The 20,761-nt window shown below is 42.8% G+C and overlaps 2 protein-coding genes across 2 annotated transcripts; both read right to left on the bottom strand.

Moving 5' to 3' along the window:
• Positions 1 to 3,458: 3,458 nt before the first annotated feature.
• LOC119710148 (transcription factor-like 5 protein) lies at positions 3,459 to 10,960 on the bottom strand. Its single transcript, XM_038158827.1, has 4 exons — positions 10,111 to 10,960; positions 9,210 to 9,396; positions 8,494 to 8,653; positions 3,459 to 3,615 (listed from the first exon to the last, which is right to left on the bottom strand). Exons 1-4 carry the CDS (start codon positions 10,842 to 10,844, stop codon positions 3,557 to 3,559), a joined length of 1,140 nt encoding a protein of 379 aa, XP_038014755.1. The 5' UTR covers positions 10,845 to 10,960; the 3' UTR covers positions 3,459 to 3,556.
• Positions 10,961 to 13,071: 2,111 nt separating this feature from the next.
• On the bottom strand, positions 13,072 to 20,740 carry LOC119710096 (death-inducer obliterator 1-like). The gene has a single exon (XM_038158703.1). It carries the CDS (start codon positions 18,098 to 18,100, stop codon positions 14,816 to 14,818), a length of 3,285 nt encoding a protein of 1,094 aa, XP_038014631.1. The 5' UTR covers positions 18,101 to 20,740; the 3' UTR covers positions 13,072 to 14,815.
• Between the last annotated feature and the right edge of the window lie 21 nt (positions 20,741 to 20,761).

Genomic DNA, 20,761 nt, shown 5'->3' with positions numbered 1-20,761 from the left:
ACCACGGCCCAGTGGACAGCGACATTTCAGCACCACGGGCCAATGGACAGCGACATTTCAGCACCACAGGCCCAGTGGACAGCGACATTTCAGCACCACGGGCCCGTGGACAGCGACATTTCAGCACCACTGGCCAGTGGACAGCGACATTTCAGCACCACGGGCCCGTGGACAGCTACCGTGGACAGCTCCCGTGGTGCTGAAATGTCGCTGTCCACTGGGCCTGTGGTGCTGAAATGTCGCTGTCCACTGGGCCTGTGGTGCTGAAATGTCGCTGTCCACTGGGCCCGTGGTGCTGAAATGTCGCTGTCCATGGACCTGTGGTGCTGAAATGTCGCTGTCCACTGGGCCTGTGGTGCTGAAATGTCGCTGTCCACTGGGCTGTGGTGCTGAAATGTCGCTGTCCACTGGGCCTGTGGTGCTGAAATGTCGCTGTCCACTGGGCCTGTGGTGCTGAAATGTCGCTGTCCACTGGCCTGTGGTGCTGAAATGTCGCTGTCCACTGGGCTGTGGTGCTGAAATGTCGCTGTCCACTGGGCCTGTGGTGCTGAAATGTCGCTGACCACTGGGCCCGTGGTGCTGAAATGTCGCTGTCCACTGGGCCCGTGGTGCTGAAATGTCGCTGTCCACTGGGCCTGTGGTGCTGAAATGTCGCTGTCCACTGGGCCTGTGGTGCTGAAATGTCGCTGTCCACTGGGCCGTGGTGCTGAAATGTCGCCGTCCACTGGGCCTGTGGTGCTGAAATGTCGCTGTCCACGGGCCCGTGGTGCTGAAATGTCGCTGTCCACTGGCCCGTGGTGCTGAAATGTCGCTGTCCATGATGCTGAAATGTCGCTGCCCGTGGTGCTTCGATGTCGCTGTCCCTAGTCCGGGAGTGCCGCTGTCCCTGGTGCTGCAGGAGCCAGGGAACCTCCTGGAAGGTTTTCAAACCCCTCTCCACTCACACTCACACCTCTCTTTGGTGCACTGTTTCTCCACGGTGCTGCAGAGCAGTGTCATGGTCAGGGCAGCATTTTGTCCCATCAAGCCTCAGCTGTTGGGTTTTCTTGGCAGCCCTCGGCTGCTCCAGGCTGAACAGCCTGCACGACATTGAGGTGTGCAGGGAGCCTGACTCCCGGCTCTTCAGGGCTGCAGGGAACAGCTGGATCACGAAATTTATTCAGGGCTCAGCATCCAATCTGCAGACATTTGTGGCAGCCAGTTCCCACGGTCTGCTCTGGCTTGGGGCACATGTTTGTATTGCTCTCTGCATCCCTTCAGGACCTGTGAGCAAAGGAGAAATGCCAGTTTTTCTGGAGTGGTAGGAATTGGATCAGATGAGTATGCAAATTTGCCTGCATACTTTTCCATTTTTATCCTTCCTTGCCACAACCTTTAGATCAGAGATATTCAGATACTTTTTCCCAGGCGAGTTCTGACTGAGCTATAAAAATAAAAGCTCATTTTACCACGATGTATCAGCAGTATTGCCTAAAATTACAGTTTTAGATGAAAAAAAATTTTCTTGCTTTGATATTCCTAAAGATTTTGCCCCAGGGATTTGTCTGGTTTTTTGTTTGTTTCCTAGTCCTTTCCATGGGAATGCTGAAGACAGCAGCATTCTCTTACTGTAACATGATAAGGGTCCATTTCAGTTGTGGGTTTACTGAAGAATCTGTAGTAAAAATCTGAAATTCTATTGCTGTCTGTCCAGTCAACTCAGAGACAGTCAGACTTGTTAGCCAGACCAAATTTTTCAGCAAAATTCTACTTTAGCAGGCTCAAGCAACATATTAAACACAAATACCTCTTTAGTCATCCTAATGTTCAACCTATGTCTCCTGCGCTTACTTAAAAATTAAAAAAAATATTAACCCCCTCCCACAACAACACAGCACACACACACTGAAACAAAAAAGTCCCTCATAAATGCATTCTAAAACCCAACATAAAAAGGCTGGCTGTGCTGTGGAATCTGATTTTCTGTTGCTTTCCGTGCCAGTAGAGTATGTGTCCTTGCATCTTTCATGGCTGAGCGGGTGGAGGGAGCATCTCCAGAGCCAGGGCAGAACCTGTTCCTGCTGTTCTTGGGGGTCACTGAATTGCACTTTTGTCCCTCGCTGGAACTGCTCGTTCCTGTACAAAGTAGGTGATGCCCTACTGGCATCCGCGGGGCTGCTTTTGTAGTGCTTGTTGATGCAAGGGATTAATTTTGCTGCTGCTCAGCAGAAAGCGCAGGTTTCCCAGCTGTCAGCTTTGCCAAAAAGGGATGCAGAATAATTTTCAGTGGGATCAATCTTCTGAGTAGAAGTGCATCAATTGAGCCATGCCAACATTTATTTGCATCAGAAATTAAATCCTTACATGAGTTCTCACACTGTTTTGTTTTTGCTCATATGATTCTATTTGCTGATTAGGAATTTTTAGCATTTAAAGGAGGTTATCATAGGCCAAGCCAAGTAAGTCTTTCACAGGGATTAAAATGAGAAGATAGTGGGAATTGGGACTGAAATCACTGTTATTTCACCCTTGAAAGGATGTTTTCTACCCTTTTTGTAACATCCTGCAGTTTCTTTGATATTTAAGAAACCTGACTGGTGTTTCAGCCAAATGCTTTGCGTATGAAGCAAATTCTGAAGAAAGCTGTAGAAAAATAGATCTAAAAACCAGATATAAGTCATTCTAACTGAAGCTAGTATCTTATATACTGGGACAGACTGGATTTCTGTTAGGACATGGACATGAAATTGGTCACTGATGAGTGATACCTGCTTTGAAAACCTAGCTGGTGTAAAATCATGCTTTGAATTTCTTTGCAGATGCAAAGAGTGTCTTCTCACCAACCCTCATGTTCAGAACCTTACACTGGCCATTGTAATTGTTGAGATTTCCATCCTGTTCTTGGGGCATGGCCATTGCATTTCCTTAATGCATCTAAAACTGTAACTGGAGTTTCAGGATGAAGATTTTTACAATCAAAAAGATGGAAATGTTCTCTATCACAAGTCTTAAATAGGAGTGAATCTTCCTTCCATGGGTGTTTGTGTAGGGGTGAGTACTGTGTGATCTTTCAAAATCACAGACATTCCTGTAAAGTTCTCAACACAGCAGCAGATAAGAGAACGAGCAGGTGTCAGGTATGAATGGTTTGGATTAAAGTATTTGTGCAAGGGGCTGGTGTAATCCCTAATGGGGTACCAGCTTTGCTGCAGATTACAGCAGTTGGCTGCGTGTTGAAGAGTGCTGACATCCAAGATCAGGGAATAAAGTGTGGCATATTTTGCTATCTAGACGTGAGAATGAGGGAATAAAGATCACTGGTCTTTCATGCATATTCCTCAAACACTGAATAAAATTCCCAGTAAGCTGAATCTTAATCTGAAGAATTTATTCTGACTCTTGACAGACTTTTTTTTTGTATGCAAGTCCTCAGATAAACAAGAAATAAAAATACTTTTTTCGGGATGGATTTCGTTCATGTTAAAGGTTTTATTGCTAGGCTTCCTTTCAAGATCATTTTTAGAGTGAAGTCTTCCCAGTTACCTGAAGCAGGGAATTCTTAATGCAGTTTAAATAATCAGCTCCAGAAAAGACAAAATCTTGATGCAGTCAGAGGACCCATTGAGCTTTTATTTCCTCCTCAGGGAAATGAGAAAAAACAAAAATTACCATCTGAATGAATATTTGTCATAATTTATTGAATCGTTCTTTATCTAGAAAAACAAAAACAAAAAAATGGGCAAATGTTGATGTTCTTTAACAAGTTTGCTCTGTCACCTCAGATAAAGATATTATCTTGGGCATCCTGTAAAGGACTTAATGAAGTCAGCAGCAGCAGATCCAGGCGTCTTCAGCCCATCCTGCCATGAATATCTCAGCTCTGTCACTGGCAGAGATAATCTGTCCTTTTTCACCTGTGATTGCTGCCTGCTGCCTCACAATGGAAGGCCGTAGATAAGAGAGTGCTTCCGGTGAGGTTTTGCCCGAATGTGAAAGGGAGATTAAGAGTGGGTTGTTGTTTGATCAGTGGAGGTGTGTTGCAAATCATATTCTTTGTCTGTTGTGAGGTGTTGCAGTAGCAGGATTTAAAATTTGGGGCTCTCAGTCTCTGATTATTTGGCTGCTGAGTCTTGTCTGGAATGTCTTCAGTCTGATTATTGAAAAGCACAAGGGTTTGCAGTAGTTAGAGAATCCGCAGGGCTACTGAGTGTGAGTGCTGGGCTCTCTGCTCTTGCAGTGTGGCAGCCCTGTGATTTCGGGTTTGTTACTGCTTGAGAAAGTTGGCCAAATTGAAATTAAATCTTGTGACAGTTGTGTGATTTTTCTAGGTTACAATACCTCTGTGCTTCCATTGCTTCTGGAGTTCCAGTCCAGAATGAAATCAAGTGCTTCACTTGTTTTGGAACATTTGAAATATTTTACCTGAAAACTAATGGGAGAGGAAAAGACTAAATAAATGTTTCCTTGACTGGACCTTCTTTCTTGAGATAGTGTGCATCAGCTTTATGCTCCACTTCCAGTTAAGTGACTGTTCTGTTTCACTGGAATGCTCGTGTTACTGCAGCGACTCCTGATTTCTATTTCTAAATTCATTTATAGTTGGTTTTAAAACCTTAGATGTTTTCCCACTGGAGACTGCTTCTTACAGAAGCTGTGAACCTCATCAGGAACCCAGCCTTTTGGATATATGTCTGTTCTTGTTAGCTTGCCTTTTTTTCCCATCATTTATAGAGGTTCTTGCCTCATTTTTTCAGAGGAACAAAATACCCTTTCTAATATTCTGCAGAATATTAGATATAATTACCTAATATAGATAGAAAGACAGGATGATGCTGATGGGAATTGTCTACTGGGGGAAATACAATAATTTTCAGTTTGCAGCTGGAACTTCCAATTTCAGAAATGCGATTAATATACTGTGTTAGGAGAAATAAGTAAAATTATCCTGGATGTTCAGCTTGTTTAAAACAAGATTGCCAGTTTTCTGCTTCTGTTGACATTTCTATCAGTGTCTCAGCTGCAGTTGAACACTGAACTGAGAACAAACAGAGCAAAATGAACAAAAAGTCCCACTGAATCTGGAAGAGAAAGAGGTATTTGAAGATTCTAAAGTTGCCATATGTTGTAGTAAATATTTTTGCAGGCAGTTTGTAGAACATTTGCTTAGAAGTGCAAAGTATAGTTAAGGTTTCATCCTTTTGTGTTTTGATAATACTTGATTTTTCAGCTTCTTTTAGGCAAGTAAGTTTAGTCTGTATTCAGATGCAATTCTGCAAGAGCAGGTGCATGTAAAGTAAGTGTGAAACTTCCTCTTTTTCATGAAAAATATTTTGAACCACATGGGAAAGGAAAAAGTGGAGATACTAAACAATAACAAGAAACAACCAGGCATTTTATGGCAAACATATGGGATCTGTAACTTCAGTGTTTAAGGGCTATGTATATTTATATCTCTCAAATTTGGAATTATTTTAAAATTGGAGTTCCATAAATTTTTTTCCCTATAGGTAAAGGTGATAGTATAGGTAATAGCAATTAGATAATATCTACTATAGCACAAAGAAGAATGATTCTGGCATAAATCTTTGTTTTCAGGAATCACAGGTGTTACTGCTGTTCTGTGTTGGATCAGAGCTGGAGCCTGTGCAGCTGAGGCACTGGGTGTGCAGTGAGTGACCCTGCAAAATGCACTTTGTGTTCAACCAGCTGTGTCTCCTGAGAGATGATGCTGGTTCTGGGTTTGGAATGTTGTGGTGATACTTGGTGACTCAAACATCATTTGAAGAGCAGGTTGCACACAGGCCTTGAGTGCCCGGGTGCAGCCCTGTGAACGCAGCCCAGCACACAGTTCCTTCCTCAGGGTAAATACCCAAACAGGAGGTGCTTCTTGTGTGTGCTGCAGGCTGAGTTTGTTTTGTGGTTTAATACAGAGTTAAATGAAGTGATTAGCTGACTTGCCTCTCCCTTTAGGCATATCACTTAAAAATGGAGTGATGTGTGATCAGTTGGAGATTCTGAACAGGGAGATGGAAAGGTTCTTTCTTGCAGAACTACACCGTGGAAGGAGGCACTTTAAACTCAGTGACAGAGTCCCTGGATATAATCCCTGATTCAGGCAGTGGAGCAAAATACCTATTAGAGCAGGTACTCAGAGCCATGAGATACAGCACCAGGGTCTTTATCATTAGTGTGTTCTGTTCTTTTTTGCTGTTTAGTTTTTCCTTCTGTTCTTGGAGTGGTAGTGGTTGATTGAGGTGCAGAATGTACATAATCCCCTATAGGAAAGACTCAGGGGGAGAACAAACACTGATGTGAGTCTAGCTCTATACTCCAATTAGTACAATTAGTAGTGTTTTCCAATTAGTACAATTAGAGTTTTTACTAATTCTGCTCTGCCACAGTCGTGCAAATCTTGAGATTTATAGTTCATGAAATAAAGTGATCCACTGATGGAAATTGCATTTGGGGAGGGTTTTGTCTTTTCCTCATTCCTTATTTTTCGGGACAGTCACATTGGAGAACACCTAGAGGTGATGATTGATTAGGGAATAAAAAGTGATTTTTGAAGAGCACAGATGCTTTAGGAGTTGGGGGCTTCAGAGATTTGTGAAAAAAAAAAAAGGTATTGTTTAAAAATCAAAGTTTGACTATATATTGACGTGTCTGAGGGATTATCTAACTTATTTTAAAATTTATATGTCTCCTCACCTGAAGTGTTAATAACCAATTTCTATTCCTTTCAGAGAATTATTATTGTTCTAGTTACTACACCTGCTGTGGCAGTTCCCCTGCATCTTTCATTGCAGAGTGCTGACTCACAGGGTCTGTGCTCAGTTTCGTTCTTTTGTCTTCACTAATGTCATAGTCCAGTTCATCCTGTCCAGCTGGTCCTCCTTTACCTCCCAAATTATTCTCCAGTTCTCTTGCAGTCTGATAGGCTTTGGGTTAGTGCAGGCACTGCCTACTGATGGTCAAACTCAGGCACTCAAAGCTGCAGTGTCTCCCGATTGAAATTTTGTATAAATCAGTAAATCTGCCCTATTGTAATTTGGGCTGTGCTAATGGAGTTTAAATGCATTTCTGTATTTTCATTGACAGTCTGCGCTTAATAAATTCCACTCCCAGAATGCTTTTAAATGCTGCACATGGACTAAATTCTTCATTACAGTTTTGTTGCTGTTTTTAAAATTTTATTTGAATCTAAATGAATTAATGAGAGTGCAGTCATCTTTTGTATTTCTTCCAAAGGTCTCAGCTGTTGGTAACTGGGGAGGTTGCTTAGTTGCTTAATTTTGACCTTTTTTCCAATTCCAGTGTATTTCTGAAAGTGCAAAACTGTCAAGAAGACAAAATAATAGAATTTGCTTTATAATGTAATAGAAGCAAAACAATTCCTAATTTAGTTAAACAGCAGTAGGATAAGTTAATAAATATATCGATGCCTTATTTTGTCCCTTTCTTGTTTTCCAGGAGCCAGCAGGAAAAAGAGGATTGATAGCATTTGGACCTGCTGACAACTCAGAGATTGTGTGACACTTGTGAGTCAGGAAATTCAGCATGTGCTGGCTGGAGGATGCTGAATGACTCTGATCCTGTGCTGCCCTCCTCTGGCTCAGCCCTTCAAGGAGAAACCATCCGAGCCTCTGATGCTGTGTCAGGTACAGAGGACATTGGAGAGCCTTCTTAGTTATTTACATTTTAGCTGAAATTTCTGTCTCAGAATTTGCGTAAGCTCTGCTTGTAGGTTTGAATGTTTCTTCATGTTCCAGAGTAAACAAAGGTGTAAACTTTGTTTTGACTTGCTTCCTTAATTATATTGTGACATTTTTGGTAAAAATATAATTTTAGTGCTGTTTAAAAATAAAAAAGAGTTGAAAATTTCTTTTTAGGTTTTTTTTTTTAATGGGGGAACTTCAAGGAATTTCATACTGGGTTGAGACAGTTTGAGCTCTTTGCCTGTGTACTGCAGGCTTAAATTTCACTTTTTATTCTGTCTGTAATCTTAAAAGTAATCAGCGACATTTCAGCACCACAGGCCCAGTGGACAGCGACATTTCAGCACCACGGGCCCGTGGACAGCGACATTTGATACTGACTGGGTCTGCTGGATCAGCTTTGGGGTCAAAGAATGTACCCCTCTGCCACAGGGTTTGGTGATGTTTGCTCAAAGGCTGGACTCAATGACCTTGGAGGTCTTTTCCAACCCTAATGATTCTATGATTCTAAAGAAACCAGCTGCTGACCCAAGGCCCAGATTTTCAAAGGTACTTTGCAACCTCAAGTCTCCTCATTTCAAGCCAGAAGTGCTAAACAATTTTGAAAGTACAGCTAAACTTAAAGGTGTTGAACCTCCTTGGAGAAATCTAGCCCCACGTTGCCTATAGAGCATCTTCTCCATAAAACCTCACCTCCCACATTCACCAAAATCATATTAATTCCAGAAAAGAATTCAGAAAAAAAAATTACATCTGAAGACCGAGAGAAAACTAAGGGAAAAGAAGATAAATGGTTTACCTCCAACTTTAATCCAAACTTCCTCAGGCAAAGCTTTATTTATAGCACCTACTGTCTGTTTCGTGGATTCAACTTCCTGATAAAGAAAAGGGAATGTTTTGGGTATCCCAAGGTCTTGATGTTTGGCAGCTTCCAAAATAGTGCAAGATGTTCCACAGGTCTGTGAAAACAAAAAGGAAATATTTACAGGACTATATACATTAAAACAAAATAGATTATTTCGATATCTTTTTGTTAGCTTCTTAAATTACTTCTTTAGGCTGAATAAATCCACACAACCATGTTGTTTTGACAGAGTGATGAATTTTGGGGATACCTCTGACATTGCTCAGTGCCATGCTATCACTTTTGCTTCAGAGGTTACTGCAAGTTATGGAGAGCAAAATATCTTTATCACCAAAATGAATTTAAAAAAAGGAACTACAGAAAATCAGAAAATGGTCTTTTTCTTGTCTTGCACAGATGAAACAGATGATAAACTGATAAACTCCAGAAAAAGGAAATCTGGTGGCCTACTGCTCATTACTGGGACACATGTAATTAAAAATGGCACAAAAGTTACTTGATTGTCTTAAAGATTAATAAATAAATTGCATTACAGATCATTCTGATCATCCCTATTCAAACCCAGCCACACTCTACCACAAACCTTCAGAACTCTACTACACCCAGGAAGTTATTACTGTCAGCATTGGAACTTGGCAGAGGAGAGTTACCTGTGCTTGGGAAGGGTTAGCACTTCCAGCAGCAGAACATGCATTCATGGTAAAGAACGGGTAAGTGAATGGTAAGGAATGTGTGGCAGGTGCAGCCTTATTTTTCCCTAGTGCAGCACACCTGTTCCCTTGCTGGTGAAGAGGAACACCCACCACTTCTGAGGGCTGGCGGATCAATGTCACTAAACTTCAGACAAAAACAAACAAACACAGAAAACATACCAGGCTGACTGCTTGGAAATGAGCGCAGAAAAAATAAAGTACAGCTGCAAATATTCTAGAAACTATCACCAAGAAACCACTTTCATTTACTGTAAACAGAAATCACTGCTATTGCTGTGTCGCCCACTTCAGGGGCCAAATAAAAGAAAAGAAAAATCAGCCAAGGAGGTTTTTTATTCTGTGCAACAACAAGGTGCTTCACGCCTCAATAAAACATTTTGTCAGCACATTAAGACAGGTACAGGGTTAGGTTGCAAAACAGTGTTTTTGCTCCAGTTTTCCCCATAGTCAGGCCTCCACATTATAACCTGAATCTGTCATCATCATCATTATTATTATTTTTATTATTATTATCAAAAATGTACTTTGCTTTTAGCAAGCTGCATATTTAAACTAGGTAATGTTTTCTCACCTTTATTTACAGTACATGTTATCAAGAATAAAGCCATAAAGTAATTCCTTTTGGAACCCCATGCTGTACCATTCATGCAATAAACAGAGGGGCCTAAGCTGAGCTCAGTGGAGTCGCAGCCACGTTTGATGGCACAGTTTAACAAAGCCCAACCCATCCTTCTCATATATTAAAACAAGCACTATTCATAGGTTTCACTTAGCAAATCACTTTTGAACTACATGATACATAGTTTAACAACATAAACTAAAAGTAATTGCAACACACTTGTTAAGAGTTACTCCAGATTCTTGGGGTTCTTGACATCTGGGGTTTTCTGTCGGGCTGCTGTTGAATCTGTCTTCCAACCGAGCTCTGACTGCAGGTTTAGATCTAACCTCTGGTGCCAGTGCCGAATTTTCAACAAATATGTTTTCCTTATTCTCCCCCAAGAAATTTTCACCCTGTTTAGCTTTTGCTACACTGCATCCCGAGACTTCTACAGAGCTACTACTGCTGGGCGCTTTCTCTCTCTGGTTCACGGGGAGGTTGGACTCGCTAAGTAACATCATCCTGAGCTCCTGCAAGTCAGCATAGCCCAGGTGCGGGTTAGAACTCGGCCAGTAGCTGTCACAAGGCAACCCTGACTGACAGGTCACTGGGCAGACCGACTGGTTCCCAGAGCTGTTGGATGAGCCCCCGTCCTGACTGGTGCTGGGGGAGGGCTGCTGCAGAGGGGGGTCTGCAGAGGGGCCAGGCGAGGAGAAAGCGCTGAGCCTGGCTTCCACTTCACCTTCGCTACTCTGCGCCTCCGTGTGCGAGCAAAGTATGTGCTGCAGCTGGGTGTACTCAATGTCCATCATCTCCACCAGGCTGGCCTCGGGGGTGGCGAAGCCAAGGTTTTGCTCACCAAAGGAACTGTCACTTGAGCCTCCAGGTCCGACAGCAACGGGAGCGGGGTCAGCAACACTAGCTGGGCTCTGAGGAATGGTCTGAGGCTCCTCGGGGGCTGATCCTGACATGGCTACAGCAAACCTAATCGGTTACCAATGTCCCTTTCAACAGAAAACCATAAAACCTTCAACAATTGTCAGTACTATCCATTAAAAAAAAAAACCCAAAGGCAGAAAAAAAATTGCACTTAACACTGATTGGCGAGGTAACAGAGCGGGGACCAAGCTGCCGCTGGCGGGGTACCTGACACCCTGACCATGTCTCCCCCCCCGGCTGAGACCCTCCCTCCCCCTCCAGCACAGCTGCTCACGACAAACGGCCTTCACCTGTCCCCGCCCCGGCCTCGGCGGGGAGGCTGCGGGCACTCTGCGGCCTGGCACCCCCTGAGACAGCGCCCGGACGGCGGCGGGGCAGCCCGGGCGGGCGGGAGCGGGGCCCCCGCGGCCGGGGGCAGCCGTGGGGAGCCGGGGCGGGCCGGGCCGGGCGGGGCCGGGCGGGGCGGGGGCGGGAGGGGACGCGCGGGCCCTCAGCCCGGCCGAGCGCTGCCCGAGCGCGCCGCGCGCCGCCGCCAACGGCTGCGCGTAACCGCCGCCCGCGCGCGGGGCCGCGCGCCCCGCCCCGCCCCGCCCCCGCCCGCCCCTCAGGGCTGAAACTGACCCGGAGCGGCGCTCGTTGGGGGTGGCGGTGTTGTGAGGAGAGAACGGAAGAGAACGTGCGGCTGTAATGTGTGTTCACAGACTTTTTCAGGCGCTGGACACACGGTTTACCGCTTTGGCTGATTTGCGGTGCTCGGCTGGGTACACGCTGTTATGCTAAATTTTAAATAATTAAACCTACTGGTTGCTTAGCCTATGGCTAAAGTCCGTAACTTGGCTGTGTCGCTAACGGAAAGCTCCCAGAGAGCAACGGCTCGGCTGCGCTGAGGGAACTGCCCCACCTGCACCAGCAGCACCGGCGGCACGGCGGAGGCAGACTGGTGCAAGAAGGAAAAGCAACAAAACCAGCTGGGCTAACGGGAAAAACCAGCTGGGTTAACGGGAAAAACCAGCTGGGTTAACGGGAAAAACCAGCTGGGTTAACGGGAAAAACCAGCTGGGTTAACGGGAATCGCTTGTCGTTCCCCACGAGGGGCCCTGGGGCCGCCTCAGCCCCGAACCCCGCGGCGAGAGCCCGAGCAGGGCAGCGAGGGGCCCCCGGCCCATCCCGCCCCGGGGTGCGGATGGGAAAACTGAGAGGAAAAAAGGTCCCAAGGCAGTGTGCACCGACATTTCCATGAAATGCAGCCGCACTCCGACCGTCTCACTCATGACTTCCCTCTAGACGCAAACCCAGGAACTTTAAAAGCAGTTTTGTGCACACAGAACTCAACACACACTTTCCTACTTCTCTAATCTTCTTCCACACTCCCCTTTACAATGCTCACACTTGGAGTACAGCCTTTTATAGAAATAATAATATTTCTGCTTATATTGTTCCAGACTTTGCAGGGGTTTTTGCAAAAAAAAAAAAAGGTTTATCAAAATACTCTTTGTAATGTTAGCTTAGTACAAAGATAGACAAAAGCTCAAAATAGTGAGTTCTTTCATGTTAATCAAAAGTTTGGACAAAGCCAGAGAATTGTTTTTCTCTTTCTTGCAATGCAGGACAATCATTCAGTACCATTTTTAGTCTCTGTAAATTGAGTTAAATTGTTATGTTCATTTCAGCCTGGCTTTTACCGCTGCTGTGGAGGATACAGGAACCCTGCTGCAAAATCCAACTCCAGCTGATTGTTAACTGCATAAAGCTGTGGTTTAACAAAGTCACTGGAGGCTATGCTGTTGATCTTTTTCCACTTGATCTCTGTGAGGATGGATTTTACCGATCCTAAAGCATAAGCAGATCCCCCAAACTACTAAAGGAGAATTTCCTAAAAGATGAAAAGCCACATATCTATTTCATAAAAATGTAAAGCCAAGAAAATCATAAATGGTGTGACCTGAATTAATACATTTTCTTTTCTTTAGATTTTCTGATGTAAAAATCTTCAAATTCTAAGCATTCTGATTCAAATGTAAAAAAAAAACAAAAAACAAAAAAAACCAAAAAACCTTCAAAATAAATTAGGGGATGCCTTAGAACTGAGAAAAGAATCATTAGCACAGATTTTTGCTATATTTTAGAGGGCCTGCAATAAAACATTGGCTGGCTGTGACATCCTGCAGAACGTCTGTCATTAAACTATGAGGAAACAAAACCCCTGTGTCATCAGTTTCTTGTGGTTTGTGGAGAAACAGCAAAGTGTAGAAAATAATATACACAGACACATTTATGAAATGGACAACAGCTCTCTGTAGGTGTTTATTCTACTTACAGTAACAAAAACCTGTGAAGTCCCGTATTTAAATGTACAGTGATATATTTTGCCATATAAAATACAATTTACAGAATTTTCTATCAAGTAAACCTAAACAAACACACGTTTTGCATACTTTTATGTATGTCTTTAAATTAGAAACATCTCATTAAGAAAAAAAAAATCTTACACCGTAGTTGATGTTTGCATTTAATACAATTTCTTTGCATGTTACCGTTTTCCCTCAGGTTCAGGACACAGATGATCATTTCAGCCAGCAAATCCTGGATGTACAAGGACCTCAAGGACGCACCAATGTGACTGTGGTGACACACATGCTACCTGTAATATAGTCCTCAAGATGCAAAATGTTTACAGGAATCTAATTTTACATTTCCAAATCTATCTTAGCAAAATACCAAAATATTTACCCAGCGGTCAATTTACACATTCAAATAAACTAGTGGGGTTTGATTTCAGCTTTAGAATTACGTGCTTGAGGACTACATGGGAAGTAGCAATGTGATGTATTTCACCATGAAAAATGTCCCTCTTCAATCACAACATGATGTACCACCATAATTTAAACTTCAATGCAGCGTGTCTTTTTCAGTGGAGAGTTTTATATACACTGCCAGCCTAAGTAGGGCCTAACAAAAGAGCAGGATCATTTATTTTTCAAGAGCCCTTTTAGAATGAAAGAGCACTTCTATAATGAAAAGTTCAATCAAATTGGGACATTTCTTAAATCTGTGGAAAAATTTTGCAAAACCTAAACAAAACCAAAAAATGCTCCACTAAATCAGTCCAATTGAAGTAACAGATTTAGTGGCCTATTTAACCAAATGCTCTCTCTTCCTTTGGTTTACCACTTTTCAAAAGAAATGTCTGATGCTTTTATAAGTTTTGCTGGTTATAAAGGTGCTGCTCTTGTAATTTCTTTAATGACAGGTTTGTAAACATGGGATATTTAAAACCTCAAGAAAAATAACTAAGTATGACTTGTTTCTTTGCTGTACACTTAACAGATGGATTCCAGACCCAAAATACATGTATATAAAAGGAAGATAGTGCACTTTAAGCTTATAACATTCCATTTTCAAATCCTCCATCAGTCACAAGTAATTATTAACACTGTTCTTTTGCAGCTTTTTCCTAAACACATGACCCTTCCATTGTAAAAGAAACATGACAGGACACCAACATTTTTAGTGTGTGCTGTAGGAACAATTTTGACACCAAAATATCACGTAAATGAGATGCAAAGGTATGGCTCCTCAGGTCTGGATTAAATTCTCCTATAAAATTACAATTCAAGTTACTGGAAAACATAACTTTATAATCTTAAAAAGCAATATGCTCTTCTTAGACTTTTTCCATTTCTGTACTGTAAATGGAAACTTTAAGATAAAGATGCAAGTAGAAAAAAAACAAAATTTCAATACAGGTAACGTTGTGAATCTTCATAAGAAAAACATTATGCACAAAATGCAGCAAGTGAAAGTCCAGTATGTTCTTGCTTTTCATCTATCTGATTATTTTCATTCACAGTTGTTCAAAAATTGCTTATTTGTCAGTACATCGGGTAAGGCTAGTTTTACAACAGAAGTTTTTAAAAGGTGAGGATATGTACAGTATTTACAGATGTGCAGTCCTTGCTGTGTTGCCAAAGTGTATTATTTGTGGGAAGTATCAATCACAGTTCTATGACTGATTGCTGGAAGATGAAGCTTCAGTTTCCACTGGTTTCTGAGTTTCCTTCGGTGTTTCTGGCTTAGTCTCTTTACCAGTTTCCTTACTCTTACTCCTATCTTTGCGATCTTTCCCTCTTTCCCTGTCACGATCTCGATCTCTGTCTCGATCCCTTTCCTTTTCCCGGCTCCGATCCCGGTCCCTGTCTTTGTCTCTGTCGCGATCCCTGTCTCTGCTTCTTGATCGCTCTCTATCACGTCTTCTGTAAGAGTCCCTCTCTCTGTTTCTTGTCCTATCTCGGTCTCTGCTTCTTTCCCAGTCCTTACCCCGCTCTGAATCCTTGTCTCTATCTTTGTTTTGGCTCCTATCTCTATTTTTATCCCATTCCTTCTCTCTGTGTCTCTCCCAGTCCCTGTCTCTGCTCCAGTTTCTGCCACGGTCTCTTTCCCAAGGTCTGCCGTGTTCTCGATCCCTTCGTCTTTCCTCAAAGCCTCTACCTTGGCGATTATCTGCTTGTTGAAGCTCTGGCTGATCCAAACCCTTATCTTTATTTCCTCCCTCATATCTCTCTCTCTGCCTCCCTTCAAATGTCTGGCCTCTATAGTCAGGATTTTTGCCTTCTCGGAAGTCAGATGTGGGCCACTGTCCTTCTGACTCAGGTCCTTGTCCAGACATATTGGAAAGAGATGCAGATGGTCCACCTTCCTCCCACATCTCCTTTCTGTGAGTTGGTGGATGACTTGGAAGGTCCAGGAGTGGTCTTGGGGGTGGTTTCATACCTTGTGGTGACTGACCCTGGTAATGAAATCTAGAAGGAGGTTCATCTTCTTCTGGAAACATTGGAGGTGTGCCTCCTCTTGGTCCTCCAAACTGATGTGGTCCTGGACCTCTCTGGTTGGAAAATCTGGGTGGTGGGCTCCCTCTCCGTTCTTCATATGGCTGTGGCAAAAGTCCCCTTGGGCCAGGCATATGATTTGGAGCTGGACCTCTCTGCCCTTCAAACTGATTTGGATGAGGTCCTCTTGGTCCCCCAAAATGACCCGGGGCTGGACCTCTTGGCCCTCCAAACTGAGGGCCTCCTCTCTGTCCTTTAAACTGACCTGGCGGGGGTCGTCTTTGACCTCCAAAAGGAAAAGGCGAAGGTCCTCTGTTTCCCATAAACTGGGGGGAATCTGGTCCTTCAAACTGTCCTGGAGGCCCCATCATTTCATCATATTGGGAATCTGAGAATTCCATTTGTTCCATGTGAGGGTCCCTATGATCTTCAAAATGAGGTGGTGACATTCCTCTTGGACCACCATGATAAGAAGGAGCAGGGCCCCTATTATCACCAAAAATAGGTGGTCCATGCTGTGCAGAAAATAAGGAAGGAATGGGACCCTTTTGACCTCCATATCTTCCGGACTGAGGTCCTCTTTGCCCATCATTATTTGGAAAACCGTGCTCTTCAGAGAACTGTGGTGCTGGCCCTCTAAAATTAGGTCCATGAGGTCCTCCAGGTGCACCGAGCATCATTGGAGGTCCCCCTTTCTGCCCAGACATAGAAAACGCTCGATTTTCCTCAAAGTGCTGTGGGGGAGGTCCACCCTCACCCTGAGCTGGTGCGGATTCAGTTTGTTCTACAAACTGATGAGACTGAGGATTTCTTTGTTCATCGTATTGCACTGATGAAAGGCCCATCTCTGGTTCAAAGTGTCCAGCTGCCTTTTCCTGCTGAGGAAACATTGTATTTGAAAAGGAATCCCTTCCCATTGCTTCCTTTGACTCATTTGACCATGACACTTGGTGCATATCTTGCAAAGATGGGCTGTCGTTAGATGTGGAGAAATTAGGCTGAAAGGATGTACTTGGTGGGGTTGGAAGCAGCACTTTACGTATAGGTTTGGAAGCAGAAGGATCTCCAGAAGCTGTGTGACTCAAGTTTTCCAAAGTAACTTGAATGGTGTGTTCAAATTTGCTGTTAGATGTCTCTTTCTGGGGCATTGTAGATGTCTGTTCACTTGAAACCCAATTATCAGCAGTAAAACCAGGCTGAGTGGTGGCAATTAAAGCATTATCTTCCTTACCAAGTGAAGTCTGCAGAGCATTTGGAAAACTTGCTGGAGTGATTTCTCTTGTGGATATCTCATTCTGTACTACCTGCGGCTTTATTCGAGAATCAGCACTGTCATTCTCTGTCACCATCCTTCGAGCCTGTCGAGGATCTCTGTTCTGCCTCGGGTCACAGCCCTGGTTTAAAACTTGTGCTTGCTGATTTAAAGATGAAGGTAAATCTACTTTTTGTGTAGCTTGCTGGTCCTGATGGAATAATTCAGGCTTCATTAGGGAAGCTTTTGCTGGTGGAGGTGACATTAAAGCATCAGACACTGAAAAGTGAGCCATTGAAACACCAACAGCTGCTCTTTGTTGTCTGAGGGCTTCTTCTTGTTCCTCTAGCTGCCTTTTCTGTTCTTCTATTTGTTTGTTTAATTCTTCCAACATTTTTTGCTGCTCTACCAAGGAGGAGGATGCAGATAAATCAGACACAAATGAAGCAGACGCTTCTGAAGAACTGCTTTTACTGTCTGTGTACATTTTGTTGGGTAAATCATCAACAGTAACTTTTGCTTCTTCCAAGATAGTTTCATCCTCTGGATCGTAGGCCTCATCCTCTAGTTCTGCTGTAGTAGATGGCTTTTCCACACTGTAGCGTTTGTCACTCTCACCAGTCTGCGTTTCAAAGGCTTTCTCTGGACCATATTCTTCCTCAGGATCATAAGGTCTGTCATCCTCCTCCTCTTCTATGGCTTTGTCCTTGGACATCTGCCCGAACTGCTGCACAATGGGATCTAACAGAGGAACCGCTGACACCCCGCTGTCTGCCGCAGCTTGACTTTCCTGACTGGAAGACTGAACAGTTCCAGAATCCTTGGCAAGAGGCTCAAAAGTTTTCTTTTTCCCAAAGAGGGTCTGCAGGATGTGCTCAAGAGGCGTGGCGGTTTTGGAGGATGAGGAGTGCGTGGCAGTGCTGCTTGCAGGAGCAGCTGTTGAAGTGGGTGGGGTCACAGTAGTTGCGGGGCCACTTTTAATGGAGGACAGTATTTTCAGTACTGAAGGAGTCACTGCCGAGGTGTCTGGAACGGGAAGTGGGGGTGGAGGTGGAGGAGGAGATCCAGGTGGTGTTGTACTCATGGTGGAGTCTCCTGAATAAAGTGTGTATTTTGGAGTTTTCTTCTCTTGTGAAGCTGGAAGCCCTTTAGAGAACAGGGATGGTTCAGTTTCCTCATGTGCTTGAATTCTGCTTCGCTTCTCCTCCATTTTTTCTGTCTCAGTGGCAGGACGTTTCCCTTTCTGACAGATAACCAACCCAAGGATTAAATTTGGCCGAGATGATTCAAGACCTGAAAGAGAACACAAAGATTGTATACATAAAAATCTGAGTTTTAATGATGCTTTCAGTAGAAACCTATTATTTTACAAAGTGGCAGGTACAAAAGTCATAAAGGTAACAGTTTTCTAAGTTCCATCAGACCTATTAGCAATTTCCATTAGTCCACAAGCATATGCATTTGTATTTCTTACTTTTTATATGTGTATTTATACATAAGTTTAAGTTTAAATTCCTTCCTCACTATTTTTAATAAAGGATGGTAGCACCAGGCATCATTGTTAAAGTGTTTCTGCAAAAGTTCAAACTGAAGCAAGCTGCTATTTTGCTATCTTTACATTGTTTCTACTGTACAACTACCCCCACCTCTCCTCCTGAAAAAGCAAATATTTACATTTAGTTTGCAAATATACACAGAGATACTGAAAAGTGAGAAGACTTGGACTTAACATTGCTATGTGTCATACAACCTGTGCTAAAAGTCCACACTGACACCAATCTATAAATATTTTGTCTGTCTCCAAGTTAAACAAACACCAATAGTGGCAAAAAAGATCACATCAAACAGCATTTGGAAACAGTGTTAAAAAGCTGGTAAGTACTCCCAGTTCGTTGTGTTTTTTTTCCAGCCAGACATTATTTTAAGAGGCAAGAGAAGCAGGGAGAGTGCAAATGTCCCAAACCAGCCCAGGAGAGGTGTTTGGCTGGGCCAGCACCTGCTGTGGGCGCGAGAAGGCCTTGGAGCTGCTGGCCACAGGGTGGGTATCAGGCCTTGACAGGTCAGTAAAAAACACCATGAGCAGAACTGCTCCTGTGTGAAGAGCTTCAGACTTGAAGGAGAAGTACATCCAGAAATGATAAGAAAGTTTCAGATAAAGAGTAAAATGCAAAGGGCTGTAGGGCTGTCTCCTGTGTTTTTAACTCCTACATGCACAGTCCCACTGGCAGATAAACATGCCTAGAATGAAGGGCAGGGAATAAATCCTTTAACATACAGTGGTGGCAGATGTAAAAAGTCTTAACTTCTGGACTAAATGGCCTTTAAAAGGCCCTCATTTAAGGGCCACTGTCCTCCCTATATGTGTCATTAGTTATGATTCCTATTCAGCAGGGAAGCAGTAATATAGAAACATAAAATAACCTGTGAAATAAAAGATAATATTGTGAAATCAAAGATAATACTCATTGTGGATAAATGGCAATGTGAGACCTCTGACCTATATTGACCCTTCTATTCAAGATCCCATAAGGAGATTTATATATAAATGTTCTTTGTTCTTATTAAACCAACTTCTTACAAAGGAACTACTTTAAATATTTAATTATTAGCACCAAAAACCTTTTCATACCAACACAACCCCCAAACCCCACAGTAGCAGATACATTCTATTAGCAAACCACATCACACATACATTAATCTGGTGAAACAACTCAGAAGTTTTACTGGGATTCCTAAATTTACCATGTAGAGAGGAAAACACATCAGCTGTTTTCCAAAATTTATGTTAATGAATAACAACTCCCCAGTTAGTGGGTGTTGACCAGTGCAGAGCATCTCACAAACAGGAGCTCACCCAGAAACTGCCAGTAGGCATTTGCTTTTCTGCTGTTGTTAAATGTTTTGATTACCAAATTTCACGCAGAGACTTGTGATTTATGCAATTAGTCACAATGAATTTCAAACACTGAATAACTGAAATAACAAGTGTCAAAAATCTATCAGGCAGGATATACAATAAACAGCAATTACTGAGAAATCAGGTTTGAATTCCTGTAAGAAATAGAGATCAAGTCACTAATTAAAACAGGGTAAAATTTTAATACACTTTCAAGGCAAAAAATTCCAGCAGCAAGTTAATAGGATTAGTTATAAATTATTGTGTTTAGAATTTAGTCATCATAGAATAAATCCATTAAAATGTTACATTTTGATAATGGAATTTTACGCAAATATTAGAAACTTTGCCTAAGCTGACTTCCACACTCGCTCACTTTTGAGAGATCAAATACTACAGGATTCCTTCAATGAAGACACATGGTCAGAGCAGCTTTCAAAGGCCACAGCCCTGTTCTATCTCAATATCCATAAATAGGTTAAGTGCCTAATTTTAGGAACAACAAAATGTTGACTGCAGTCTGCCACTACTGCTAAATGACTGCCTTTCACAAACATAGGTTTTAAAAGTGCTGCAAGCTGTGCTGGCAGAGTTAGTCGTTTTCAGTGCTAAATTATTTATAACAGTTATTATCCTATTATGCAGTTGAAATCCCCAGTCTGGTTTTATTGAGTTACTTCCTGTAACTAAAGCAAATAAAACAGGATCTACTAAACACTAGTATTGAATTAATATTTACTTTCCTTGGCCTTAAATGCATTTTTTCATTAGATCAAGTTTACCATATTTATAGGTGTATACTGGCCCCATCTTTCCCTGTCAGCAGCAGCTGGTAAAAGCTGACCTGCACTGTTCACAGGTTCTGCCCAGCCCTGACAGACCCAAGGGAGGGACTAAGCACACCTGTGGTGAATTTTAAACTGCAGAGACCAACACAAGACTTTATCTGTATCTTATCAATGCCATGTAAATATC

This window comes from Motacilla alba, chromosome 20 (assembly GCF_015832195.1).
Source record: "Motacilla alba alba isolate MOTALB_02 chromosome 20, Motacilla_alba_V1.0_pri, whole genome shotgun sequence".
Classification (NCBI taxonomy): domain Eukaryota; kingdom Metazoa; phylum Chordata; class Aves; order Passeriformes; family Motacillidae; genus Motacilla; species Motacilla alba.
The sequence above is the reverse complement of the archived record's forward strand: the minus strand, read 5'-3'. Positions and strand labels throughout refer to the sequence as shown.